General features: G+C 40.5%; 1 protein-coding gene across 14 annotated transcripts in view; it reads left to right on the top strand.

Moving 5' to 3' along the window:
• Nucleotides 1–399: 399 nt before the first annotated feature.
• Nucleotides 400–26,594, top strand: part of ppip5k1a (diphosphoinositol pentakisphosphate kinase 1a) — a 155,466-nt gene continuing 129,271 nt past the window's right edge. For all 14 annotated transcript variants that reach the window (XM_061975115.1, XM_061975118.1, XM_061975122.1 and 11 more), the window contains exons 1-2: nucleotides 400–469; nucleotides 23,168–23,653. In XM_061975115.1, coding sequence (XP_061831099.1) covers nucleotides 23,513–23,653 — 141 coding nt within the window. In that variant the 5' untranslated portion in view covers nucleotides 400–469; nucleotides 23,168–23,512. The remainder of the gene's footprint in view (nucleotides 470–23,167; nucleotides 23,654–26,594) is intronic.

The following is a 26,594-nucleotide window of genomic DNA, read 5'->3' on the forward strand; positions in this document are numbered from 1 at the left end:
CCAACACTAAATTGGCCCTATTGTGTGAATGTGAGTGTGAATGTTGTCTATCTATCTGTGTTGGCCCTGTGATGAGGTGGCGACTTGTCCAAGGGTGTACCCCACCTTCCACCCGAATGCAGCTGAGATAGGCTCCAGCACCCCCCGCGATCCCAAAAGGGACAAGCGGTAAAAAATGGATGGATGGATGGATGGAATATTTCCCAGAAGCTGCTATGATCCGTAAAACCGCTAGAGGCCGGTAACGTTCTTTGCCTCATTTCTCGTGACGCGCTTAGACTTTAGTCGTTTCTCATTGGCTGTTGTGTTTGTTGTGACACGCCTACTCTGAAGTTTTCTCCTATGCTATTGGTTATTTCAAACGTTGATCTTCGGATCATCAACACGGCTTTTCAAGATAGGTTTCACGAGCAAAATACCAAGACAGGAAGCGAGTTGACGGCAGGGATGCAGTCGTTCCAGCCAGATTGTAAGTTTTTCCCCCCCAAGTTTTTTAGTCAAATATAAGTTACTGACAATATTTTTTTGTCACAAAGCCACTGTTGAGCTTTATAAATATTAGCTAGGCGATTGTGTTGTATCTGCTTCCGATGCGGATTTGAAAAATGTGTTTACATTGCTTAGCTTGTTGTTGGATGCTAATGTAGGCTAACATTAGCTTTGCTCTTCAATGTTGTTTGTGAGACACCGACTTAAGGTTGTATGAATAATGGTAAGTTTAGTCGCCACAATATGACGAATATTCCCTTCAAACGAGTTGCTACCATGGTTCACTTGAACGTTGCCAATCTGTAATTGTAACCCAAAACGACACAACGATCGCGTTATCGGAAGGTCATCCTATGTCAATCCATGTGACAACTTCGTCTCGGTAGCGGGAATTCACATTGCATGCTGACACTTCTGTTGCTTTAAAACGATGAGAGTAACAGGGTAGAATTCTCATAATCCAATGGAAGAGGAATGTAGAGGTAAAATTTCGCTTTCAGGGTCAACAAATAACCAGAGGTGGGACCAAGTCATTGTTTTGCAAGTCACAAGTAAGTCTCAAGTCTTTGCCCTCAAGTCCGAGTCAAGACAGGCAAGCCCCGAGTCAAGTCCAAAGTCAAGACTGGAAAGTCTCAAGTCAAGTCCTAAGTCCTGCATTTTGAGTTTCGAGTCCTTTCAAGTCCTTTTAACCACAGACTAATATATTAACACAGATTGTGTATGCTTTTCAAACGCTGTATTTATTTATTAAAACAAGTGCATTTTAAATTGCAGGAAAGAAAATTGTGCTGACATTGCACTTTATAATAGCACTATTAACCAGTCATTTTAAACATTAACTCATTCCTTTACAGAACAAACACATTGAAAAATAAAGTGCAAATGTACTTATTTGTACAAAAGTGTTAACATTGAAAAAACATGACATATACGTGAACATAACAAAAAAGTTGTACTTTTTATATGTCAGGGCCCTATGCTGCATTGCATTTGCAAAAGACCAAATTAGCCAAGAGTCTGTCAGTCATTTGTGCACGATGGGGGCGTAGTATGATGCCACCATGGCTGAAAACTCGCTCCACTGGAGCACTGGAGGCAGGCACTGCCAAGACTCTCATGGCCACTCGGAACAGTGAAGGAAGAGTCTTCATGTTCAATGCCCAGAACAAAAGGGGGGAGAGAGTTGTTTTGGGTTGGTGCACTACTTGTAAGTGTATCTTGTGTTTTTTATGTTGATTTAATTAAAAAAAGAAAAAGAAAAAAAAATTATTTGTTGTGCGGCCCGATACCAATCGATCCACGGACCAGTACCGGGCCGCGGCCCGGTGGTTGGGGACCACTGAGGTAAACAACCAACAGTATGTCAGAAAGCTAGCTAAAACGGTACACATATTCATAATATAGTATACATTTTAACTGACCTTTATTTTACTATTTTTGTCTTTTTTTAGGTGGCTAAAATACGCGGTGCTGCTGACCGCCGTCTAACGTTACGTGTGATATGTTGACTAACGTAATCCTGCTTAAAAAAAATCACTGAACAAAAAGTATGAATAAGTTAGTGAACTGCAACAGATTCCCGTGTTTGCAATAACGTTATAACGTTAGCAGTGAGTTTACAGCCTCACTGATTTAACTACACAGCAAATAAAAGTCACGTTACTTAGCCAATAAACGTTATCTTACATTCAAAACTTACCGTTCTTTGTGCAACTTCAAATGCCGGACGAAGTTGGAAGTTGTTGCCTCTCCATCAGTAATTTTCGAACCGCATGTGTTGCATACTGCAAACCGTTTTGTGTTGACCACCTCGTAATTTTTATACCCAAACAAAATTATTTTAGGTATCATTTTTTGTTCACTGGCGTGTGGTTTGGACATGTCTTCTTCGTTGGTTGTCCTGCAATTTGATTGGATGAATGCTGTGTGATGAAAACAAAGTAGATCTAATTTGATTGGCTGTTGTACTGAGACCACACCAGCTGACACACGCAACGCTGATAGACAAGTACACAATGAAAAATACGGGGCGCTCCCGAATAACTTTTTCATCTTTGGGTTTTGGGGAAAGTAGCAAGTCATGTCAAGTCATGTCAATTCAAAAGGCTCAAGTCCAAGTGAAGTCACAAGTCATTGATGTTAAAGTCTAAGTCGAGTTGCAAGTCTTTTTACATTTTGTCAAGTCGAGTCTAAAGTCATCAAATTCATGACTCGAGTCTGACTCGAGTCCAAGTCATGTGACTCGAGTCCACACCTCTGCAAATAACTATACTAATGTGACCAATGTGAACAATACCACAGAAAACAGAATTGTACTGTCATTGCCTCCTTTCCATGTAAGTGACAATGCAGTACTTGCAAATGATTTATCCTTGTATAAGGGACACCAGACTAATGTCATGTGGCACCCTCCTTTTCTCACTATACTGTGGAATTTAAAACTACTGACAAATAGTCAACAACTCTTGAGTTGTGCTTTTGGGTTTACAGTTTTACTGTTTGATACCGGTAATTGATTATGGTGCAATTGAGTTTAATATAATTGCTTTTAATTGGGAGGTCATGAACAATGGCATTTCTTTTGAATTGTGTTACAAACTTTGGGCCTGATTTACTAAAGGTTTGGGTGTACAAAAACACGTGCGACTTGAAACGTAAAGCTGATCTACTAAACGTGTGCAAAGTGGATTATGTCTCTTCAGTGTGCAGAATAAGGCATGCAATCCATTTTGTGTCTCTGTCTTCATTCATATGCAGAATTTATGCTGACCATCTTAACGGGCACAATAGTTGGAGGAGAAAATGCATATGTATTAGACAGCACATGCAATGTGATTTGCCAACACTCCTCACCGTTTTGGGAGCACTATTTTTATTTAGCCCGTTTTGAAAAGGACGTGCAAACTGACGCAGTTCCACACACGGCTGCGAGAGAGGGGTTCTCGGGTTGCAAAGACAGACGATGGACAGAGAGCCAAAATATATAATACTAACATATAATTGATGTATGATTCTCTAACTGTGGTACATGTACCACTAGTGGTAAGCGGGCTCCATATAGTAGTACGCCAAATAATCACTTGACTGGGTCAAATGCAGAGGACAAATTTCACCACACCTAGTGTGTGTGTGACAATCATTGGTACTTTAACTTTAACTTTAAAGTACAGTGTTTTTATTTTCCTATATTCAAACACAGTGTTCCTGATCAAACTGTGTGTAATGTTACAGTGGCCAAAATATACTTGTTGAAAAAAGCCTCTGCCTTGTTTTTATTGAATACTTAGGCTTACTATGCTACTGTATTTTATTGTTGGTCGTCATGGTGGTACTTGGAGAGCCAAGTTTTTTCTGAGGTGGTACAGTACTTGGTGAAAAAAGTTTGAGAACCACTGTCTTATATGATTAAAAACTTCCTGAAGTATGCATTTTTTGCATCTTGAGCACAGTGGTGCAGCCTCCCTCCCATGCACCTTCAGGGGTAAAAAAGAAAAGTACCGTATTTTCCGCACTATAAGGCGCACCGGGTTATTAGCCGCACCTTCAATGAATGGCATATTTCAAAACTTTGTCCACCAATAAGCCGCGCCTACGCTGCGCTAAAGGGAATGTCAAAAAAACAGTCAGATAGGTCAGTCAAACTTTAATAATATATTAAAAACCAGCGTTCTAACAACTCTGTCCCAAAATGTACGCAAATGTGCAATCACAAACATAGTAAAATTCAAAATAGTGCAGAGCAATAGCAACATAATGTTGCTCGAACGTTAATGTCACAACACACAAAATAAACATAGCGCTCACCTTCTGAAGTTATTCTTCATTCGTAAATCCTTCGAATTCTTCGTCTTCGGTGTCCGAATTGAAAAGTTGGGCAAATGTGGGATCCAAAATGGCCGGTTCCGTCTCGTCGAAGTCATCGGAGTCAGTGTCACTGTTCAGCAGTTCTGTGAATCCTGCCTTCCGGAAAGCTCGGACCACAGTTGTGACCGAAATATCTGCACAGGCATTTACGATCCACTGGCAAATGTTGGCGTATGTCGTCCGGCGCTGTCTGCCTGTCTTAGTGAAGGTGTGTTCGCCTTCGGTCATCCATTGTTCCCACGCCGCTCGCAGTCGTGATTTGAATGCCCTGTTGACACCAATATCCAGCGGTTGGAGTTCTTTGGTTAATCCACCCGGAATGACGGCGAGTGTTGTATTTGTGTGCTTCACTTGTTTTTTGACACCATCTGTGATGTGGGCGCGCATAGAGTCGTATATCAACATGGACGGAGCTGTGTGAAAAAAGCCACCCGGCCTCTTCGCGTAAACTTCCCTTAACCACTCGCTCATCTTTTCTTCATCCATCCATCCCTTCGAGTTAGCTTTTATGATGACGCCGGCTGGAAAGGTCTCTTTTGGCAAGGTCTTCCTTTTGAATATCACCATGGGTGGAAGTTTCAGGCCATTAGCATGGCAAGCTAGAACCACAGTGAAGGACGACTTCTCATTCCCTGTGGTGCGAATATTCACCGTACGTGCTCCCGTTGTATCCACAGTATCCACAGTGCGGTTCACAGGAATATCAGTTGCTGTGAAATAGTAATCCGTGTGCGGATGGAGAGATTGCGTCTTTTCATGAACCGGATCCTTGTCGCTTAGTAGGAGCCATTTTGTGGTCTTTACAGATGTAAACAGGAAATGAAACGTACGGTAATATCTGCGCGCTTTTTCTTCTTCTACGCGGGCGGGTGGTTGCTTACAGTAGAAGAAGAAGCGCTTCCTGTTCTATGGGGGCGGGTGCTTACCTTGGCGGTTGCTTGCGTAGAAGAAGAAGCGCTTCCTGTTCTACCGGGAAAAAAGATGGCGGCTGTTTACCGTAGTTACGAGACCGAAACTTTATGAAAATGAATCTTAATATTTATCCATATATAAAGCGCACCGGGTTAAAAGCCGCACTGTCAGCTTTTGAGTAAATTTGTGGTTTTTAGGTGCGGCTAATGGTGCGGAAAATACGGTAGTGTTAATGTAGATGCAATGCATGACTGCTTTTAAAATGCCCATAAAAAGTGTTCCATTACTCCTGCATGTTTGAAAACAGCAAAACTCCACAGATAGGAGCATGATAATATGGATGTGCTGTAAACTAGTCTCTCCTTTTTGATGCCCCATATAATACACACAGAATCCTCATCTAAATAAGACATTCTGCGCCACTTTTCAATTGCACTCGTAGTCTTAGTAAATCACACGCAACACGCCCACTAATAGCACACGCTATTTTATAGATTGCACACGCTGTTTGGTGTGAGGTATTTGGAGTAAATTAGGCTCTCTGTCTGAAAGATGTTAAATAACTCCACGCCAACTCGCATAATCATCAGCTGACCATGGCCTGTCACAAACTAGTGTCACGCTAAGACCAGAGGATGAATTACAAAAAACACGACCAGGGAGAGACAAAAATGACACACTGTTGTGTGATGAAGATAAATGAATTAAGGCGTTTTAGTTTGTTTAGTAAAAGGACAATGTACAGGATGTCCTCTGTTTACGAATGAGCTCAGTGCATTGTAAGTTTTTTTTGTTTTTTTTTAATTAACACCTAAATAACTCGCGCGACACTGTGAAGTGAATTATATTTATATAGCTCTTTTTTCTCTAGAGACTCAAAGCGGTTAACATAATAAAGCACATTATCTACATATTTAAGCTACATTTAAACCGATGTGTGTGGCACTGGGAGCATGTGGGTAAAGTGTCTTGCCCAAGGACACAACAGCAGTGACTAGGATGGTGGAAGCGGGAATTGAACCTTCAACCCTCAAGTTGCTGGCACGGCCGCTCCCAACCGAGCCATACCGCCCCAACCACAGAACACACAAAATCAAAACAAATAGTAAAGAAGAGATGCAAGTTATTGCTATACATTTCATAGGAGCAGATCATTTCACTTGTTCAAGGATACCATTTTTATCCTTGATGTTCATGGCAGGCAAGTGGCGCGCACCCAGTGTTGATTGTACGTATGCTGCCGTGGCGCGTACGTAACCAATTCTTGAGCAAGCCCACCCTATGGTTTAGGTCTAAACATACTTTTTAAGTTAATCATCGGAATGTGTCGTTACTAAGGATGTTCCAAATAAGGTTTCATATACTAATACTACCCATATACTAATACTACCCTCTGTATCAACACAAAGACACCCCTGATTTTTACTGTCTGATCAATCTAAAACAGGGGTCGGCAACCCGCGGCTCAGGAGCCGCATGCGGCTCTTTATCACTCTGATGCGGCTCAGCTGCATACTTGCCAACCCTCCCGATTTTTCCGGGAGTAACCCAATTTCAGTACCCCTCCCGAAAATCTCCCGGGGCAACCATTCTCAGATTTTCACCCGGACAACAATATTGAGGGCGTGCCGTGATGGCACTGCCTTTAGCATCCTCTACGACCTGTCGTCGCGTCCGCTTTTTCGCCATACAAACTGCGTGCCGGCTTAGTCTCAAGTTTTATGCGACTTCTGCATACACACGTAACTGACTGCAAGGCATACTTGGTCAACAGCCGTACAGGTTACACTGAGGGTGGTGATATAAACAACTTTAACACTGTTACATATATGCACCACACTGTGAATCCACACCAAACAAGAATGACAAACACATTTCGGGAGAACATCCGCACCGTAACACAACATAAACACAACAGAACAAATACCCAGAATCCCTTGTAGCCCAAACTCTTCCGGGCTACAATACACACCCCAACATCGCACACGCCTCACAGATGAGAGTTTACAATCCTGTGTGAAGATAAAGGTGACGTCATACAGGAGACGCTGTGCGCTGCGGTTCAGGAGCAGAAATCACATTGACCAAGTATGATAAATATTTTAATTTCCTATAATTTTGCATATATTCACATTTTTTAATGGTTCAGTGAAATAGACATTTTATTATTCAGGTTGGCAGCTGACTGCACGGCGCCAGTAAAAGGATGACTGCACGGCATTTTTGGTTGTCTGCCAGTGGATAATTTAAGTTTGGCGTTTTGTTTTTTCATTACTACAAGGAGGACTTAAATAGACTAAGTATTTTACTAAACCTTCAACCCGACGTCTTTTTCGGAGTTAAAAACGTTTTGTTGCATGCAGAAATTTTATTTCATTTTCTCTGCAGTCGTTCATGGATTTCATAAATGTAACCCATAATAGTTTGTTTATACATAGCACAAAGCAAACAAAAACTTTATATGCAGTGTTATTTCATTTTAAATTTCAAAAGAGTTTTGTGGCTCCCATTGTTTTCTTTAATTTGTGAAACGGATCAAAATGGCTCTTTGAGTGGTAAAGGTTGCCGACCCCTGATCTAAAAACTCTAATATCGATCATACACTGATACTACTCTTGGTATCAACACCACTGATTTTTTTAATCAATTCGAACTCCCCTTACATGTACTCCTGGCCGCCACACACCAACAGAGCAGTTGCTGTTTTAATATCCTTTCAATAGACTCTTCCATCCATCCATTTTCTACAACTTGTCCCTTTTGGGGTCACAGGGGGTGCTGGAGCCTATCCCAGCTGCACATGGGCGGAAGGCGGCGCACACCCTGGACACGTCGCCATCTCATCGCAGGGCCAACACAGATAGACAGACAACATTCACACTCACTCTTGTTAATCTAATTTCAATTTCCTCCTAATAGCTCCTTACTTTTTGTTTCAACTGGCTTAAAGTTTACAAAGCACTTATTGTGTTGTTTCCAGCCAGCTTAGCGGTTAGTACACCTTCTTGTCGGTTTCTTCTTTGCTCTTACTTGGTGTGTAACATGCTTAGCTTTGCCCTGCAGTCCTCTAGTGATAATAATACTTCCTAATGATACATAAGATATTAAGAAATACAGCTTATTTGATGATTCTTAACTTACGGGAGTGACTCCATACTCTGCATAGAAATACACAGTTAAGTGCTAGTCGCCTATCAGCCGGGTGGACCAAAAAATAAATACAGTGTCAACCAACGGGGATTGACTTTTGTGATTGGCATGGAAATACATTATTTGGAATTGGATTATCACATTCTTTTTCACAAAAATCTGCCATCACTGATTGGCGGCCGATCGATCAGCCAATCGTAACCTTGGAGGGCCGCTACATGTAAACTTTGGACTGCCTGTATAGACCTGGTGTCATGATTTGTCACACCAGGTTAGAGTCTGTGTATTATTCTCCTTAGTTTAGTGGCCTGTTATGTTTTTCAATGCTCCTTTGCTCCCTTAGTTACGTTTTCTTGTTGCGAGGTGGCTGATTAGCCGCACATGCTTTCTGTTTATTGACTAGTGTCCTCACCTGGTTCTGCCCCTAATCACTCCCTTTTATATTCTGTTGTATTCCTTGTCTTAGTTGCTGGTCCATTGTTCGCTACAGACGACGGTTTGTTTGTTGGTTTTGTTGTTTGTGTCACGCTATGTACCTGCTGATTCTTTGGAATCACAAACACTTCACAACAAGCCAGCTTACGACCCCCTGGGGCCTCATCTGACAAGCTCGCTTATGCACAAAAACCTGGTGTATGCCGTTTTTTCACAGCAAAGATGACATATATCAAGACTGACATTGATGCTCAAATGTACGCTACCTCACGCCAACTTCATGGCTGATGTACGTACATTTCTACAGGCTGTGAATATTTTGGCGACCCACAGAAGTGGATTTTTCAACAATGGATTCTATCCATCCATCCATTTTCTACCGCTTGTCCCTTGTAAAAAAAAGATCACGGCAAGGACACAAAATCAACTTTTTTGCCAATGCATTTAATGCTTTATATTCATATCTATATTTGTGAGGACGTCAATTAATATATGTAGGCGATCATGTTGCCACCTATTACTGTCACAATCTGTTTCTGTGACTCCAGCAAGGCCCCTCGGATGTCCCGTATATGGCTGCTACCGCAAGAAGCTATCCTGACTTGTAATAATAAATTGAGTATTCAATCAAGAGTCAAAGTCTTTCGTATCTTTTATGATATGCTGGCCTGTTTACATTTAAAAGATTGCAAGATTACATCATTTCATCCGCTGGCACTGAGCACTACAATATCTACTGCAAGACCATCCTTGTTAGATGACAGAACATACAAGGAATTCCAAACTTGTTGCCCAAATAGTGACTACTTAGTCAAAAAGAAAGTTTGTCGGAATGTGAATTTCAACACTGACCAACAAATGTTATACTTCAGTGGTATAACACAAGGAACACACATTAGCACAATTTTATTTGATTTTGAACACATCAAAAATAATCTCCACCAAGATCATTTTAAACAAAAGGTCACTACTAAAACATAAAAACATCAGTCTTCTAGGAAGAAAATATAATACATTTACTCAATACTTTGTTGATGCACCTTTGGCAGAAATTACAGCCTCAAGTTGTATTTAATACGACGCCACAAGCTCGGCACACCTATCTTTGGCCAGTTTCGCCCATTCCTCTTTGTAGCACCTCTCAAGCTCCATCAGGTTGACTTTCATGCAGGATGTCTCTGTACATTGCTGCATTCATCTTAGTCTCTAGTCAGGGAGTGGCCAAGAACCCGATGGTCACTCTGTCAAAACTACAGCGTTCCTCTGTGGAGAGAGGAGAACCTTCCAGAAGGACAACCATATCTGCAGCAAACCACCATACAGAGAAGCCAATTCTTTGTAAAAACTTTGCCAAAATGCACCTGAAAGACTCTCAGACCATGATCTGATGATACAACGATTGAACTGTTTGGCGTGAATGCCAGGTGTCATGTTTTCAGGAAACCAAGCACTGCTCATCACCAGGCCAATGCCATCTCTATAGTGAATCATGGTTGTGGCAGCATCATGCTGTGAGGATGTTTTTCAGTGGCAAGAACTGGGAGACTACAGGATAGAGGGAAAGATGAATGCAGAAATGTACAGCGACATCCTGGATAAAAGCCAATGCTTCCCATCCAACCTGATGTAGCCTGAGAGGTGCTGCAAAGACCAATGGGCAAAACACCCCAAAGATAAGTGTGCCAAACCAAAGGTGCAGCAACAAAGTATTGAGCAAAGTGAGTACATATTAGGGTTGTATGGTATACCGGTATTAGTATAGTACCGCGATACAAATGAATCATTTTCGGGACGATACCGTTTCTGAAACGTACCAGTCCCGCATACCCTCCCCCTGGCCCCCGCGTCGTCGTCACGTCGACTCATTGCTGGTTTACGAGCAGAAGAGCATGTTCAGCGGCACACAATCACGGAGTATTTACAAGCAGACACTGTGTAGACAGAAAAGGGAAAAAGGACGCATTTTGGCTTAAAAACAAAAGATAAAAGTAAAGTTATATCCTAACCCTAACCCACCGGAAGAGGTGCTTTAAGACATGGCTATCTCGCTAGCGGCTAAAGTCCAGCCCCAGTCGGCAGTGTTTTAGCTACTTCTAAATCGCTAATCCTCGCCTCCATGGTGACAAATAAAGTACGTTTCTTTCAAGTATCATTCCTGCAGGACGAGGACTAGCTAAACATGCTTCACCACACACCGTAGCCCACCCGCATCAAAATGTAAACAAACGCCATGGGTGGATCTACACCTGATATCCACTGTAATGATATCAAGTACAGGCACGTATCTAGTCGATACTACTATGATTACGTCGATATATTTTGGCATCACAACATCTTCTTTCGTTTTTTTTAAATGTACAGTATATCATGTTTATAAACTCAGGAAATATGTCCCTGGACACATGAGGACTTTAAATATGACCAATGTATGATCCTGTAACGACTTGGTATCGGATTGATACCCAAATTCGTGGTATCATCCAAAACTAATGTGAAGTATCAAACAACAGAAGAATAAGTGATTACATTTTAACAGAAGTGTAGACAGAACATGTTAAAAGAGAAAGTAAGCAGATATTAACAGTAAATGAACAAGTAGATTAATAATTAATTTTCTACCACTTGTCCTTAATAATGTTGACAAAATAATAGAATGATAAATAATCGAGTGCAAGAAGTACGATAGCAAACCAGAAACACAGAGAAGCGTACAGTAAGTAAAAAGTGTAATTAATAATTTTCAGAATAATTGGAGACTTGTCCAGGGTGTACCCCGCCTAGCGCCCGTGTGCAGCTGAGATAGGCTCCGCACCCCCCGCGACCTTGAAAGGGACAAGCGGTAGAAAATGGATGGATGGATGGCTTTAAACACAAATACACAATGAAACACATTTTACATACCACTGTAATTGAAGTGCTAGCACTTGCATATTTTATGTCGTCCACAGCTCCTTTACCACATGGGGTCCCCCAGGGCTCAATCCTTGCCCCAATTTTATTTGCGCTTTACCTTCTCCCCCTTGGTTCTATTTTTAGGAAGTACAGTATTGCATTTCATTTTTACGCCGATGATTGCCAGATTTATTTTCCCATGGCACAAAATAACACGGTTCAACGTCTTATTGACTGCCTGCACGACATCAAAGTCTGGCTTTCAGCTAACTTCCTGAGCCTAAATGAAGATAAAACAGAAGTTATGTTGTTCGGTCCAAGTCGCTCTCCCTCCCCCAACGTTGACCTCGGCACTCTGACCCCGTATCTCAGCGACTGTGTCACAAACCTGGGGGTAAAGTTCGACTCAGATTTTAAATTCGAAAAACAAATCAGCAGCGTCGTTCAAAAAAGCTTTTATCAATTACGCCAAATAGCGAAAGTGAAACCGCTTCTATCAAGACATGATCTTGAGAAATTAATCCACGCTTTTATCTCGACTCGTCTTGACTACTGCAATGCCCTGTATGTTGGCATTAGCCAGGCCTCCCTCGCCCGCCTGCAGCTCGTGCAGAACTCTGCTGCTCGTCTGCTAACACAGACCCGCAGACGTGAGCACATCACCCCTATTTTAGCGTCCCTTCACTGGCTCCCTGTGCGTTACCGAATACATTTTAAACTCCTTTTATTTGTTTTTAAATGTCTAAACAACCTCGCGCCAACCTATCTCTCCGACCTCCTTCAGCCTTACTGCCCCACCCGATCCTTAAGATCAGCCGATCAGCTGCTGTTGACGGTCCCTGACACAAGGCTGAAGCTTAGAGGTGACAGAGCTTTCGCCGTTGCTGCTCCCAAGCTCTGGAACGACCTACCCCTGAGTGTTAGACAAGCCTCCTCTCTTCCTGTTTTTAAATCTCTCTTAAAAACATACTTTTATTCCATGGCTTTTAACACTGAGTGATATCCATCCTGCAATGGCGCCCCATAATACACCTGCTGTGATCCTGTTTTTATGTTTTTATGTTTTTATTAATTCTATTTTAATTATTTATTTTTTATCGTGTTCTGTTTGTGTTGTGTTGTGTTTGCTCGGTACTCGTTTTATCTTTTAACCTGCTCATTGTACAGCACTTTGGCTACCCCTGTGGTAAATTTTAAATGTGCTTTATACATAAAGTTGATTTGATTTGATTTGATTTATTTTGCCAAAAACATTTTCTTCTAAACTGTCTTCTTGACAAAGACAGGCGAAAAACAAAAAAACCACAAGCAAAGCGGAACATCGCATGTTAGGGCAGCTTGAAAGTAAACATTTGTTGCATCTGCCTTACGTCACTGCTGGCAAAAGGCGAGGGTTGATGATGCAGTGAGACTTGGATAGTATGCATATGGGTGTATTTGCGATACTTGGCCATGGCACTAGATGCTAGAGCCAAGGGGTAGTACGGTGAAGTAGAAGTGGGGAGAAAGAGGAGAGATCATTTAAATTGAGCCTAAGTCAAACGCTCAGGCAGAGGGGGAGGAGCTCCACCTCGTGCTTCAGGCTGTGAGGAAACCCAAATATAGGTAGGATAAAGTATTATTTTAATTTTATCATGGCATGCGCATAACACCCACGTGCGACATGCTGCGAAAAGTATCTGTTTTTATGGACTCTCTGAATCGACCGGCGAGTGTGCATGTGTACCTAATGTTGTGACCAGCTGAATATAGTACTATCATTTTAAATAAATAACATCTGTTGCTATGTGTTCTCTTGTATTTCTTCAGTGTGAAAGGCTGTTTTCGGTTCTTCAACAGCTGATTATCGGTTGAATGGAGGGCACATGGACGTGTTCGTAGTTGCTGAAACAAAAATAACAAGCCCCTGTCAAGTTGCTTTTGATTTAACTTTTGTGGATTACCTTGACCTAAAGGATTAAGGCATCTGTTGTTTTTTGCTCCTTTGTAGGCTGCTTGTACTAATGACAGTACACTCTACTGTAAATAGTCAAGCTTGACCCTTAAAGTAACTGCCTGTAACTGTATGGCCGTCTGCCAATAAGCAGTGTTTCAGTGTTGTGTTTTCACTGTGACTGTCCTGTCTCTATGACCTTAGGTCCTTAGTTGTTTTTGCAGCAGCCTAGACTTCTCTGTCAAGGTTAAATGTGTAACCGTATAGTAAGTGGTCATGGTCTTTATTACTCAAGCGTAATTTCTACTCTATTGTCTGTAATTTCTTGTGGTAGACAATTTTTTTACTGTACAATTAAAAGGCTACCTGGCCTATTAAGTTTTTTGTTTTTTTTAATATTTTTTTTCATTTTGCCAATGTTTTTTGGCAAGTCAACAACTACTCGCATTCCACCTAATGTGGTTTAACATAAGCCAAACCGCATCTGTGTCGAATTCCATTAAAATTGTTAGGTTCTGTTGGTCTTGAACCCCTAGATGCAGAGATGGCAGGCGTAGCGCAGGTAAACACGACTTTGATATATAGTGCAACTGAGAAGTGCACATGCAGGGAATATGCAAATGAAAACAGGAAAGAATGATCGAGCCTTGTGTGCAGGGCAGGCTGGTTTATGAAGATGTCTGATTTGCAAACTGGAACAGGGGTGCTCAGATTGCCAATCAGGGACAATTGTGGGAGACAGCGCTGGGGCCAAAGTATTGAGGCAAACAGGAAGTACCACTGAACATAAGAGCACTGGAAAGGAAAGAATACCAAACACAGTAAGGAAAATTAACAAAGTCCAAACCTGTCATGACATTAATGACAAAAATGCCATAATCTCAGGATAAGTGGTAAGACTTTTAAACATCTGACACAATTCTACGTTTTTTTAAGGAAAGTGCAACATTTCAGACAAGTGCGTGAGCAACCGTGTTTATTAATGGTGTTAATTATCATTTTACTTTTAGAAAACAAAAAAAGTAACATAAATGTCAAATGTGCATAATTGGTGACGACTAGGTATGGGCTAACATGAGGCTAAAATATCACGGTATCACAATATGGTATAGTGTAGCATATAATTCTTCCAAAATAAAGTGAAGTGTATTTCTTAGTGCAGTATATATGTATATGTTTGTATATATCAGTGACGTGCGGTGAGGTTCATGGCTGGTGAGGCACTGACTTCATCACAGTCAGATTTACAAACATATGAACCCTAAAGAGTATCTTATTCACCATTTGATTGGCAGCAGTTAACGGGTTATGTTTAAAAGCTCATACCAGCATTCTTCCCTGCTTGGCACTCAGCATCAAGGGTTGGAATTGGGGGTTAAATCACCAAAAATGATTCCCGGGCGCGGCGCCGCTGCTGCCCACTGCTCCCCTCACCTCCCAGGGGGTGAACAAGGGGATGGGTCAAATACAGACGACAAATTTCATTACACCTAGTGTGTGTGTGACAATCATTGGTACTTTAACTTAACTTTAACTTCACACAAACAAACTGTAGCACACAAAAAAGTACATTTAATAAAAAAAACGTTATTATTGTCTTACCTTTACTTATAAATTAAGTCCACAACTAAAGCCCTCACTTAAACTTTCCACGTGCAAGATTGAATCTATTTAAAAAAGTGTAACCGAGGGTTTATAAATGTCGCCTATACTGTATGAAACTACAAAATAACAAACACGGAGGCTCCAGTTTACACGAGGACCACTTTATTTACCTTCTTTCAAAAACTTCCGCTCCACTCCGTGTCATCACTTCCGCTCTTAGCGCCTTCAAAATAAGAGCTCAAGGCATATACTGTATAACCGCGCATAACAGGAACTTAACATCACAAAGAGGAAAGCCCATGAAAATAGGTTACAAAAGTTATTTAATAAGAAGCCAAAAAGTGCAAAAACAATAATGTTCGTGTTGGAGGAGTTGTGAATTAGATACACCTGCAGTCTGCAGGTGTACCTAATGTTGTGGCCCTGCAGTCATTCACAACTCCTCCAACACGAACATTATTGTTTTTGCACTTTTTGGCTTCTTATGAAATAACTTTTTTAAATAGATTCAATCTTGCACGTGGAAAGTTTAAGTGTGGGCTTTAGTTGATATAACAATTCTACGGCGGGGATGCAGGAGGCGGGATTACTGGAGCCTCTGCCAGTGCGTCTTTTGCAGCCGTTTTATGATCGCTCAGCACAAGAAATACGTTACACACATACAGTTGTTGACAAAATACAATGTACATTATATACCTCAGCTAACTAAACTATGGAAATGTATAATATAATTCATATAGCAATACAGTCACACTGCACAGCAGGCCAGCAGTTAGCCGAGTCCGCAATCCATGTTGAGGCACTGAGTGACGTGCCTCAACTGGCTGCTGTTCACCGCACCGTCTCTTCTTAGTATTTGAACGGCAAATGTGAAAATTCAGCGATTTTGAATAAAAATAATCTAAAACTGGTGAAGTTTTAAATGGAAAATAACTTTATAGTATAATCACTGGATACATATAACAATTTAATTAATATTTTTTCTTTTTACATTTTTTTTCTTTCCATGATGGCAGGTGAGGCCCCGCCTCACCTGCCTCTAGTGACTGCACGTCACTGGTATATATATATATATATATATATATATATATATATATATATATATATATATATATATATATATATATATATATATATATATATATGTATGTATGTATGTATGTGTATAATAAATGTGTATATGTATAATATATATGTATAATATGTAAGGCTGAAATGACGCGTCGACGTAGTCGATGTCATCGGTTACATAAATACGTCGATCGCCGTTTTTGTGCGTCGACGCGTCGCATATTTACGTCACACTACCGTCATGGCGGAGCGCAAAGCAGACGACGCTAGCGGTGCGAGCGAGGGGAAAAAAGCACGCCAAAAGTCGTCAAAAGTGTGGGAGTATTTCAATAAACGGCCTAATAATGTTGTAGCGGCGGACAGCTGTCTCGTCAGCTGACGCGCGAGCTCGCAACCGTGGCTGCTTAGCAACCAGCCAAACCCCACTTAATAAAATATATTTTATCTTAGAGCACATCCGCATCCCTATTCACCTAGGCAACCCCAGGAAATGTATATAATTCGGCATTATTTCGGCCATTCGGCTTATATGATCAGAGCTGATCAGTTTACGTTCACACGCAGGTATAACGCGGCGCGCTCCCGTCTCATCTGCTGGTGCGCGAGCCCGGTAATTAGGCCTCTGTGTCAAATCAAGGAGTACAAAAGACGCCAGTGCAGAGTGGAAACAGGTTTAGTTCATTACAGATAACCCAGAGTTGTGCCAAAAGTGTACCAAAACCAAAAGCTGAACGGACAACCGGTAAGATCGCACTTTATTTCTCTTTGTGGGTGTGGCGCACCCATACTTGCCAACCTTGAGACCTCCGATTTCGGGAGGTGGGGGATGGGGGGCGTGGTCGGGGGCGTGGTTAAGATATATATATATATATATATATATATATATATATATATATATATATATATATAAGAAATACTTGACTGTCAGTGAATTCTAGCTATATATATATATAATTTATTTCATATATATATATATATATATATAATAAATTATTATTTATATATATATATATATAAATAAAAGAAATACTTGAATTTCAGTGTTCATTTATTTACACATATACACACACATAACACTCATCTACTCATTGTTGAGTTAAGGGTTGAATTGTCCATCCTTGTTCTATTCTCTGTCACTATTTCAGAACACACACATTATACAAATATACATTATAAAATCAATAAGAAAACGGGAGCTCTAATTTGGGAGTCTAAATTAGGATCAGAAGTTCCTATATAAACATTGCGTACTCAAGTCGCCATTTTGTATTGATTACTGCAGCTGTGCACTGGATTCATTCACAAATACAAACTACAACTCACAAACACTTTAGAGTTAGGCTCCACCATCAGAATGTGTACTTAAACTTATAAAGATCACATGGATATTATTCAGTGAGTTGATTCACCAAAACTAACCTGTTATACAGGAGGAAAAAGCACACAGGACGTTTCAATTGTTCACAGACTGGTCGTGTTCATCAGAATGACAAGACACTTCCGGTCTGCAGGTTATAGCATTCAATTGGGAAGAAACGCCCTACTGCCCCCTACTGACCAATGTGAATACTGATAAATGTGGAATGACAGCTCCAAAAACGAATTCAAACCACAAAATAAAATAAATAAATCAACACAAAAATGTGACACATTATGGGTGGGTCACATTTGCATGTACAGTAGATGGCAGTATTGTCCTGTTTAAAAGTGTCACAACATTGCTGTTTACGGCAATGTTGTGAACAGGCTGTCACCGCGTCACTCAGGTCCGCATGGAGCTGGAGGGGGCGTGGCCTCCAGCTCCGCCTGAATTTCGGGAGATTTTCGGGAGAAAATTTGTCCCGGGAGGTTTTCGGGAGAGGCGCTGAATTTCGGGAGTCTCCCGGAAAATCCGGGAGGGTTGGCAAGTATGGGCGCACCTGTTGCGCTGGTGAGATGGGGGGTGCGGGGGAGTTGTGTGCATGTAGCGTGCTTAGTCTGGAGGCTAAATACACACGGTGTTTTATGTAACTGTTGTTTAGTAAGGAAGTGTTGATGTATTCTTTGCTTAGTTTGATAAATGTTGGAGCAGTTTGCTTCATCAGGAGGGTGAAGTCGCTCAACTTTAAGTGTTGGATTTAACTGTGTTGGATCATTGGCTGCTGGTGAGGGCATAGAAAAAGGGGCATTTTTCTACCAGTAGACAGCGTTTACGATTGAGTGTTTCACTGCTAAATTAATAATTTAGCAGTGAAATTATTATTAAAATGGATATTTTAAAATATCCATTTTAAAATATGGATATTTTAAAATCCATATTTAAAATATGGATTTTAAATATGTATCTAAAAAGGTGGTTAATTGGTTAGGTATTTATGTATTTGCATATTGGGTTCTCTGCTGCATTTATCTATTGTGTTTCTGGTGTTAAATGTATTTTATATGTATCTTGGTGCATTTATGTTGAGACAATTTATTTAAAATCTGTTTTAACTTAAAGGGAAAAGATGTGTCCATTTTCTTGCACTTGTTTAATGGTTAAGAGTTTGATAGCCTAATTAATAATTGTAAATTATGGGATTGATAATTGATTGATTTTTTACAGCATGTTAATCTTGTGGTGTTTTGTCCTTAAAGGTTGTTCACCTACTAAAGAAGCTAAAGGCTACTAAAGAAGCTAAAGGCTACTAAAGACAGCTAATGACAGCTAAAGAAACTAAAGTCTACTAACACTGCTAAAAAGACTAAAGAAGAAAAAAGAAGCTGTTTCTTCGTTGGAAAAACTGTTGCAAACTAAAGGAAAATAAAAGGAAAAAGTAACTACGGTCTGGTCTTTTGAGTGAAATCCAGAAGCCACATTCAGCATTGGTACATCCCTTCAAGTGTGGGATAAGCACAGCGAAAAAAGCAAAACACTTGACAGTTGTTGAATGCACACTGTGTCGAGCGGAAATGGCCTATCATAGCAGCACAACGGCTATGAACGAACATTTGAAAAGAAAACACCCGACAGCGTTCTTGCCATCACCATCAACTAGTCAATCATCCGCGTGAGTATACGTTGTCATCATTACACAAAAACATGAATGTGTCATTTGTATCTGCGTTGTAAATTCATAAACTAAAACACTGTTTCGCTCTGAGAGGCGCGTTTGGCGTGCCTGTTCAGTGTTTACAAAGACGCGCTCCTCTTTAACGCTAACGTTAATTAGTTGTGCAAATACCTTTTACAACATAAACAGTTACATATACTATGTACAAACGAACAATTAACTTTCACTTTAATCATACTATCATTGTTGTGTTATCAAGCAAAATAAGCAATACTTTTACTTTTGTTGAAATGTTTACACTGTTACAGAATATTTCGTTTTGCACTTTTTTGTATTGGATGTTTATCTTTATTTTTGCACATTTTAAAGCAAAATAAGCAATACTTTTACTTTTGAAATGCTTATACTATTGCAGAATATTAAGATTTGCACTGGATGTTTACTTTTATATTTGCACATTAAAAAGCAAATAAGCTACTTTTAATTTTGTTGAATGTTAAAAGTTTTAAATGTTTACATCGTTACAGAATATTTTGTCATGTTGTTGTCAATGTTGACTGAGTGGCCATACTTTTTTTTTTGTAAATAAAAATCATGCCTTTTGAAAAAACTGGCCTACATTTATTTTTTCATCTTCATTTTAAATAAAAAAAATAATCGGTAAAAGGAAAAATAATCTATAGATTAATCCCAAAAAATAATCTATAGATTAACCGATTAATCAAAAAAAATAATCTATAGATTAATCGATAGAAAAATAATCGTTAGCTGCAGCCTTAATAATATGGATATGTGTGTATATGTGTGTGTATATATGGATATGTGTGTATATGTGTGTGTATATATGGATATGTGTGTGTGTGTGTGTGTATATGTATGTAGAGGGGGGTTATCCACATATGCGGTCCTCTCCAAGGTTTCTCATAGTCATTCACACCGACGTCCCACTGGGGTGAGTTTTTCCTTGCCCTTATGTGGGCTCTGTACCGAGGATGTCGTTGTGGCTTGTGCAGCCCTTTGAGACACTTGTGATTTAGGGCTGTATAAGTAAACATTGATTGATTGATGTATATATGTATAATATATATGGATATGTGTATGTATATATGGATATGTGTGTATATATATGGATATGTGTGTATATGTATATTTGTGTATGTGTGTGTATATATGGATAAATGTGTATGGAGTATGTGTGTGTGTGTGTGTGTGTATATGTATGTATGTTTGTATTTATAATATGTATATATATATAGATAATATGTATGTATATATGGATAATATACAGACCCTTTCCAAAAAAGCTCTTCTGCTGGTGCATCTTCTGCTACCACATTTTGCCCTTGTACTAGACTTTTCATAGATATGCTTGGACACAGCACTCTGTGACCAGCCAGCCTCCTTAGCTATGAACTTTTGTGGCTTACCCATCATATGGAGGGTATCGATGGTGGTCACCTGGCCAGTTGTCAAGTCTGCGGTCGTCCCCATATCGATCCGAACTGAGACAATTGAACCAAAGTGAAGCAATTTAATGACAACCTGTGCAGGTGCTTAGAGTTTAGTAGATGAGTAGTGTGTGACACTCAGTTTAAAACATGCATGCCCTGTAAAATGTGGGCTGATTTCTTGACAGTATTCTAATTTTTTGAAATCCTGTTTTCGTGGGTTTTGTGAGCTGGAGGCCCAAATTATGTACAAATAAACAACTAACTACTTGAAATTGTTTAAAATGTGGGCCCTGAATCTATTATCTATGGAAGTTTAACGTTTTGAATTGAATTATGGAAATAAATACACTTTTCCATGATATTCTCTTGAAAATTGTCTGTATATATATATATATATGGATTATATATACTGTATGTATATATGGATAATGTGTATGTATACATGGATAATATGTATGTATACAGTCGTGATCAAAAGTTTACGTACACTTGTAAAGAACATAATGTCATGGCTGTCTTGAGTTTCCAATCATTTTTACAACTCTTATTTTTTTGTGATAGAGTGATTGGAGCACATACTTGTTTGTCGCAAAAACATTCATGAAGTTTGGTTCTTTTATGAATTTATTATGGGTCTACTGAAAATGTGACCAAATCTGCTGGGTCAAAAGTATACATACAGCAATGTTAATATTTGGTTACATGTCCCTTGGCAAGTTTCACTGCAATAATGTGCTTTTGGTAGCCATCCTCAAGCTTCTGCAGAACTGTGTGCTGTGTGTAAGGTCCTGCTATTGCTGCTGCGGGCACACGCAATCTGAATTATTTCTAACTTTTGCTTACCGTATTTTCCGCACTATAAGGCGCACCGGATTATTAGCCGCACCTTCTATGAATTACATATTTCATAATTTTGTCCACCAATAAGCCGCCCCGGACTTTAAGCCGCGCCTACGCTGCGCTAAAGTGAATGTCAAAAAAACGCTGCGCTAAAGTGAATGTCAAAAAAACAGTCAGATAGTTCAGTCAAACTTTAATAATATATTGAAAACCAGCGTTCTAACAACTCTGTCCCAAAATGTACGCAAATGTGCAATCACAAACATAGTAAAATTCAAAATGGTGTAGAGCAATAAATAGCAACATAATGTTGCTCGAACGTTAATGTCACAACACACAAAATAAACATAGCGCTCACCTTCTGAAGTTATTCTTCATTCGTAAATCCTTCGAATTCTTCGTCTTCGGTGTCCGAATTGAAAAGTTGCGCAAGCGTGGGATCCAAAAATGGCCGGCTCCGCCTCGTCGAAGTCATCGGATTCAGTGTCGCTGTTGTTGTGCAGCAGTTCTGTGAATCCTGCCTTCCGGAAAGCTCGGACCACAGTTGTGACCGAAATATCTGCCCAGGCATTTACGATCCACTGGCAGATGTTGGCGTATGTCGACCGGCGCTATCTGCCCGTCTTAGTGAAGGTGTGTTCGCCTTCGGAGCTGTGTGAAAAAAGCCACCCGGCCTCTTCGCGTAAACTTCCCTTAACCACTCGCTCATCTTTTCTTCATCCATCCATCCCTTCGAGTTAGCTTTTATGATGACGCCGGCTGGAAAGGTCTCTTTTGGCAAGGTCTTCCTTTTGAATATCACCATGGGAGGAAGTTAGCATGGCAAGCTAGAACCACAGTGAAGGATGACTTCTCATTCCCTGTGGTGCGAATATTCACCGTACGTGCTCCCGTTCCACAGTGCAGTTCACAGGAATATCAGTTGCTGTGAAATACGGTAGTAATCCGTGTGCGGATGGAGAGATTGCGTCTTTTTATGAACCGGATCCTTGTCGCGTAGTAGGAGCCATTTTGTGGTCTTTACAGATGTAAACAGGAAATGAAACGTACGGTGATATCCGCGCGTTTTTTCTTCTTCTTCCGGGGGCGGGTGAAGCGCTTCCTGTTCTATGGGGGCGGGTGAAGCGCTTCCTGTTCTATGGGGGCGGGTGCTTTCCTTGGCGGTTGCTTGCGTAGAAGAAGAAGCGCTTCCTGTTCTACCGGGAAAAAAGATGGCGGCTGTTTACCGAAGTTGCGAGACCGAAACTTTATGAAAATGAATCGTAATAAAGCGCACCGGGTTATAAGGCGCACTGTCAGCTTTTGAGAAAAATTGTGGTTTTTAGGTGCGCCTTATAGTGCGGAAAATACGGTATATTGTATGAACGGCATATAGGAGCATTTTATTACTTAAAACTGATAACCGGCCCATGCCTAGACTGGTTTACAAAAAATGTTAAACGCCTGTAACCAAACTGTAAATGTAATTTCTATTGTTCTGTTTTTTTTTATAGAACTTTCTTCCTTGCATCAAAATGGAAGAAATGCCAAGGGATGCCTGGTGTTGGAGCTTCCAAGTTGCTCAAGAGCCCTTCAAAGTCCGAGGCCGTATTTTGTGAATTAGACATGAGTGGCAGCATTGTGGCAAAAGACTACTGGAAATCATTTTCCCCCTCCATTTCTCTCATTTGAACACCACCTTTTGTGGGCTAATTTCCTTCCCTGCATCTCACCACATCAACTCTGTTGTTAACCTCAGGCAGAGTTGAGTCACTTGTGTCCTCTGGCCTCGTGCCCTTCCATCGGTGTTGGTGTACGATGGCGCGGTGGGACGCTGAGGGCTGCAGCGGGAGACTGTGATGTCAGTGCCAAACAGCCCGGGTGAGAGCCGGCGTGGCGCTCCCAGATTCTTCGTGGGTTGCGAAGACGATGAGAGCGAGGTCCTGGATAGTACAACGACAGACATGGAGCTGTATGACGACGACGAAGACACAGACTCGGTAGGGGACTTAACACAACTTCGTGGCTAGTATAGGACTAGATGTAATATTGTTTGTTAAAATGTATTATCAATCACATAGCTATTATCGGTTTAAAACTCTTAATTTCGTTGACTAATCATTTTCATCATAGATTCAGCAACCTTTTTCCCCCAGACAAAAAATAAGGCGATACCTAAAAAAAAATTATAATATTACAATTACCGTATTTTTCGGATTATAAATCGCACCGGCCGAAACTGCATAATAAAGAAGGAAAAAAACATACAGTATATAAGTCATACTCGAGTATAAGTCGCATCTTTTGGGGAAATTTATTTGATAAAATCCAACACCAAGAATAGACATTTGAAAGGCAATTTAAAATAAATAAAGAATAGTGAACAACAGGCTGAATAAGTGTACGTTATATGACGCATAGATAACCAACTGAGAACGTGCCTGGTATGTTAACGTAAGATATTATGGTAAGAGTCATTCAAATAACTATAACATATAGAACATGCTATACATTTACCTAACAATCTGTCACTCCTTAAACAACAAATCAATGATTGAAGTGACAAACTTGCCATCCAAATAATACCCCTTTTGTTGACAAGAACATACAGCCATGAAAGCACATTCAATCTATTTATTAAGCAGATGTAACACAAACAGCTTAAGCTGAAATGACTGTGAGACTCAGACTGAGCGTAGACTCGCTGATGTCACACATCACGAGGCAACATGCACGCCTTTTAAACGCGCGCACACTGCTATAAAGTATATGTATGCATGCATGCATGAAACTTATTTCAATTGCATTATGCCAGATATTTGTAGTTTTTTTGTTAAGTACCGCCTTAATTACTTTCCCTAATGATTGTTGCATGTATTAAAGAGTAACTCAATTAGTAATTTAGTTACTTTTTTGTTAAAATAAGGAGTAACTAGAAATAATGACTTTTTAAAAGTAATATTCAGAACAAAGCCTGCACATCATAAAGCAGTAGGCAGCTTGGTGTTCCTGGTTAAAATCTTTGGGTGTACGTCCGATAATGTTTACCTTTCAAAACTCAATTGTTAAAGGTCAATTATTTTCATGTTGCTGCTGACGTTTTAACATGTCCTCTTAAACTAAGGCACTTTATTTCACATTTTGTTCACCTTTTGTGTTTCTGTTTGCTGAAGAATTGAGCATAGCTTAATCAATCAATCAATCAATGTTTATTTATATAGCCCTAAATCACAAGTGTCTCAAAGGGCTGCACAAGCCACAACGACATCCTCGGTATAGCCCACATAAGGGCAAGGAAAAACTCACCCCAGTGGGACGTCGATGTGAATGACTATGAGAAACCTTGGAGAGGACCGCATATGTGGGTAACCCCCCCCCTCTAGGGAGACCGAATGCAATGGATGTCGAGTGGGTCTAACATAATATTGTGAGAGTCCAGTCCATAGTGGATCCAGCATAACAGTAAGAGTCCAGTCCATAGTGGGGTCAGCAGGAAACCATCCCGAGCGGAGACGGGTCAGCAGCGCAGAGATGTTCCCAACCGATATACAGGCGAGCGGTCCACCCCGGGTCCCGACCCCGGACAGCCAGCACCCCATCCATGGCCACCGGATCTGTGTGTCTCCCCACAAGGGATAGGGGGGAGCAGAGGAGAAAAGAAAAGAAACGGCAGATCAACTGGTCTAAAAAAGGGGGGCTATTCAAAGGCTAGAGTATACAAATGAGTTTTGAGATGGGACTTAAATGTTTCTACTGAGGTAGCATCTCTAACTGTTACCGGGAGGGCATTCCATAGTGCTGGAGCCCGAATAGAAAACGCTCTACAGCCCGCAGACTTTTTTTGGGCTCTGGGAATCACTAATAAGCCGGAGTTCTTTGAAAGCAGATTTCTTGCCGGGACATATGGTACAATACAATCGGCAAGATAGGCTGGAGCTAGACCGTGTAGTATTTTATACGTAAGTAGTAAAACCTTAAAGTCACATCTTAAGTGCACAGGAAGCCAGTGCAGGTGAGCCAGTATAGGCGTAATATGATCAAACTTTCTTGTTCTTGTCAAAAGTCTAGCAGCCGTATTTTGTACCAACTGTAATCTTTTAATGCTAGACATAGGGAGACCCGAAAATAATACGTTACAGTAATCGAGACGAGACGTAACGAACGCATGAATAATGATCTCAGCGTCGCTAGTGGACAAAATGGAACGAATTTTAGCGATATTACGGAGATGAAAGAAGGCCGTTTTAGTAACACTCTTAATGTGTGACTCAAAGGAGAGAGTTGGGTGGAAGATAATACCCAGATTCTTTACTGAGTCGCTTTGTGTAATTGTTTGGTTGTCAAATGTTAAGGTGGTATTATCAAATAAATGTCGGTGTTTAGCAGGACCGATAATCAGTATTTCCGTTTTCTTAGTGTTGAGTTGCAAGAAGTTAGCGGACATCCATTGTTTAATTTCATTAAGACACGCCTCCAGCTGACTACAATCCGGCGTGTTGGTCAGCTTTAGGGGCATGTAGAGTTGGGTGTCATCAGCATAACAATGAAAGCTAACACCGTATTTGCGTATGATGTCGCCTAGCGGCAGCATGTAAATACTAAAGAGTGCAGGGCCAAGAACCGAACCTTGGGGGACTCCGCACGTTACCTTAACATAGTCCGAGGTCACATTGTTATGGGAGACGCATTGCATCCTGTCAGTAAGATAAGAGTTAAACCACGACAAGGCTAAGTCTGACATACCAATACGTGTTTTGATACGCTCTAATAAAATGTTATGATCGACGGTATCGAAAGCAGCGCTAAGATCAAGAAGCAGCAACATAGATGACGCATCAGAATCCATCGTTAGCAGTAGATCATTAGTCATTTTTGCGAGGGCTGTTAATGTTTTTTTTAAGAAGATTGGAGATTATATTTTACTTTTCCTATATTATTTTC

The sequence above is a fragment of the Nerophis lumbriciformis genome, linkage group LG15 (genome assembly GCF_033978685.3).
Source record: "Nerophis lumbriciformis linkage group LG15, RoL_Nlum_v2.1, whole genome shotgun sequence".
Classification (NCBI taxonomy): Eukaryota; Metazoa; Chordata; class Actinopteri; order Syngnathiformes; family Syngnathidae; genus Nerophis; species Nerophis lumbriciformis.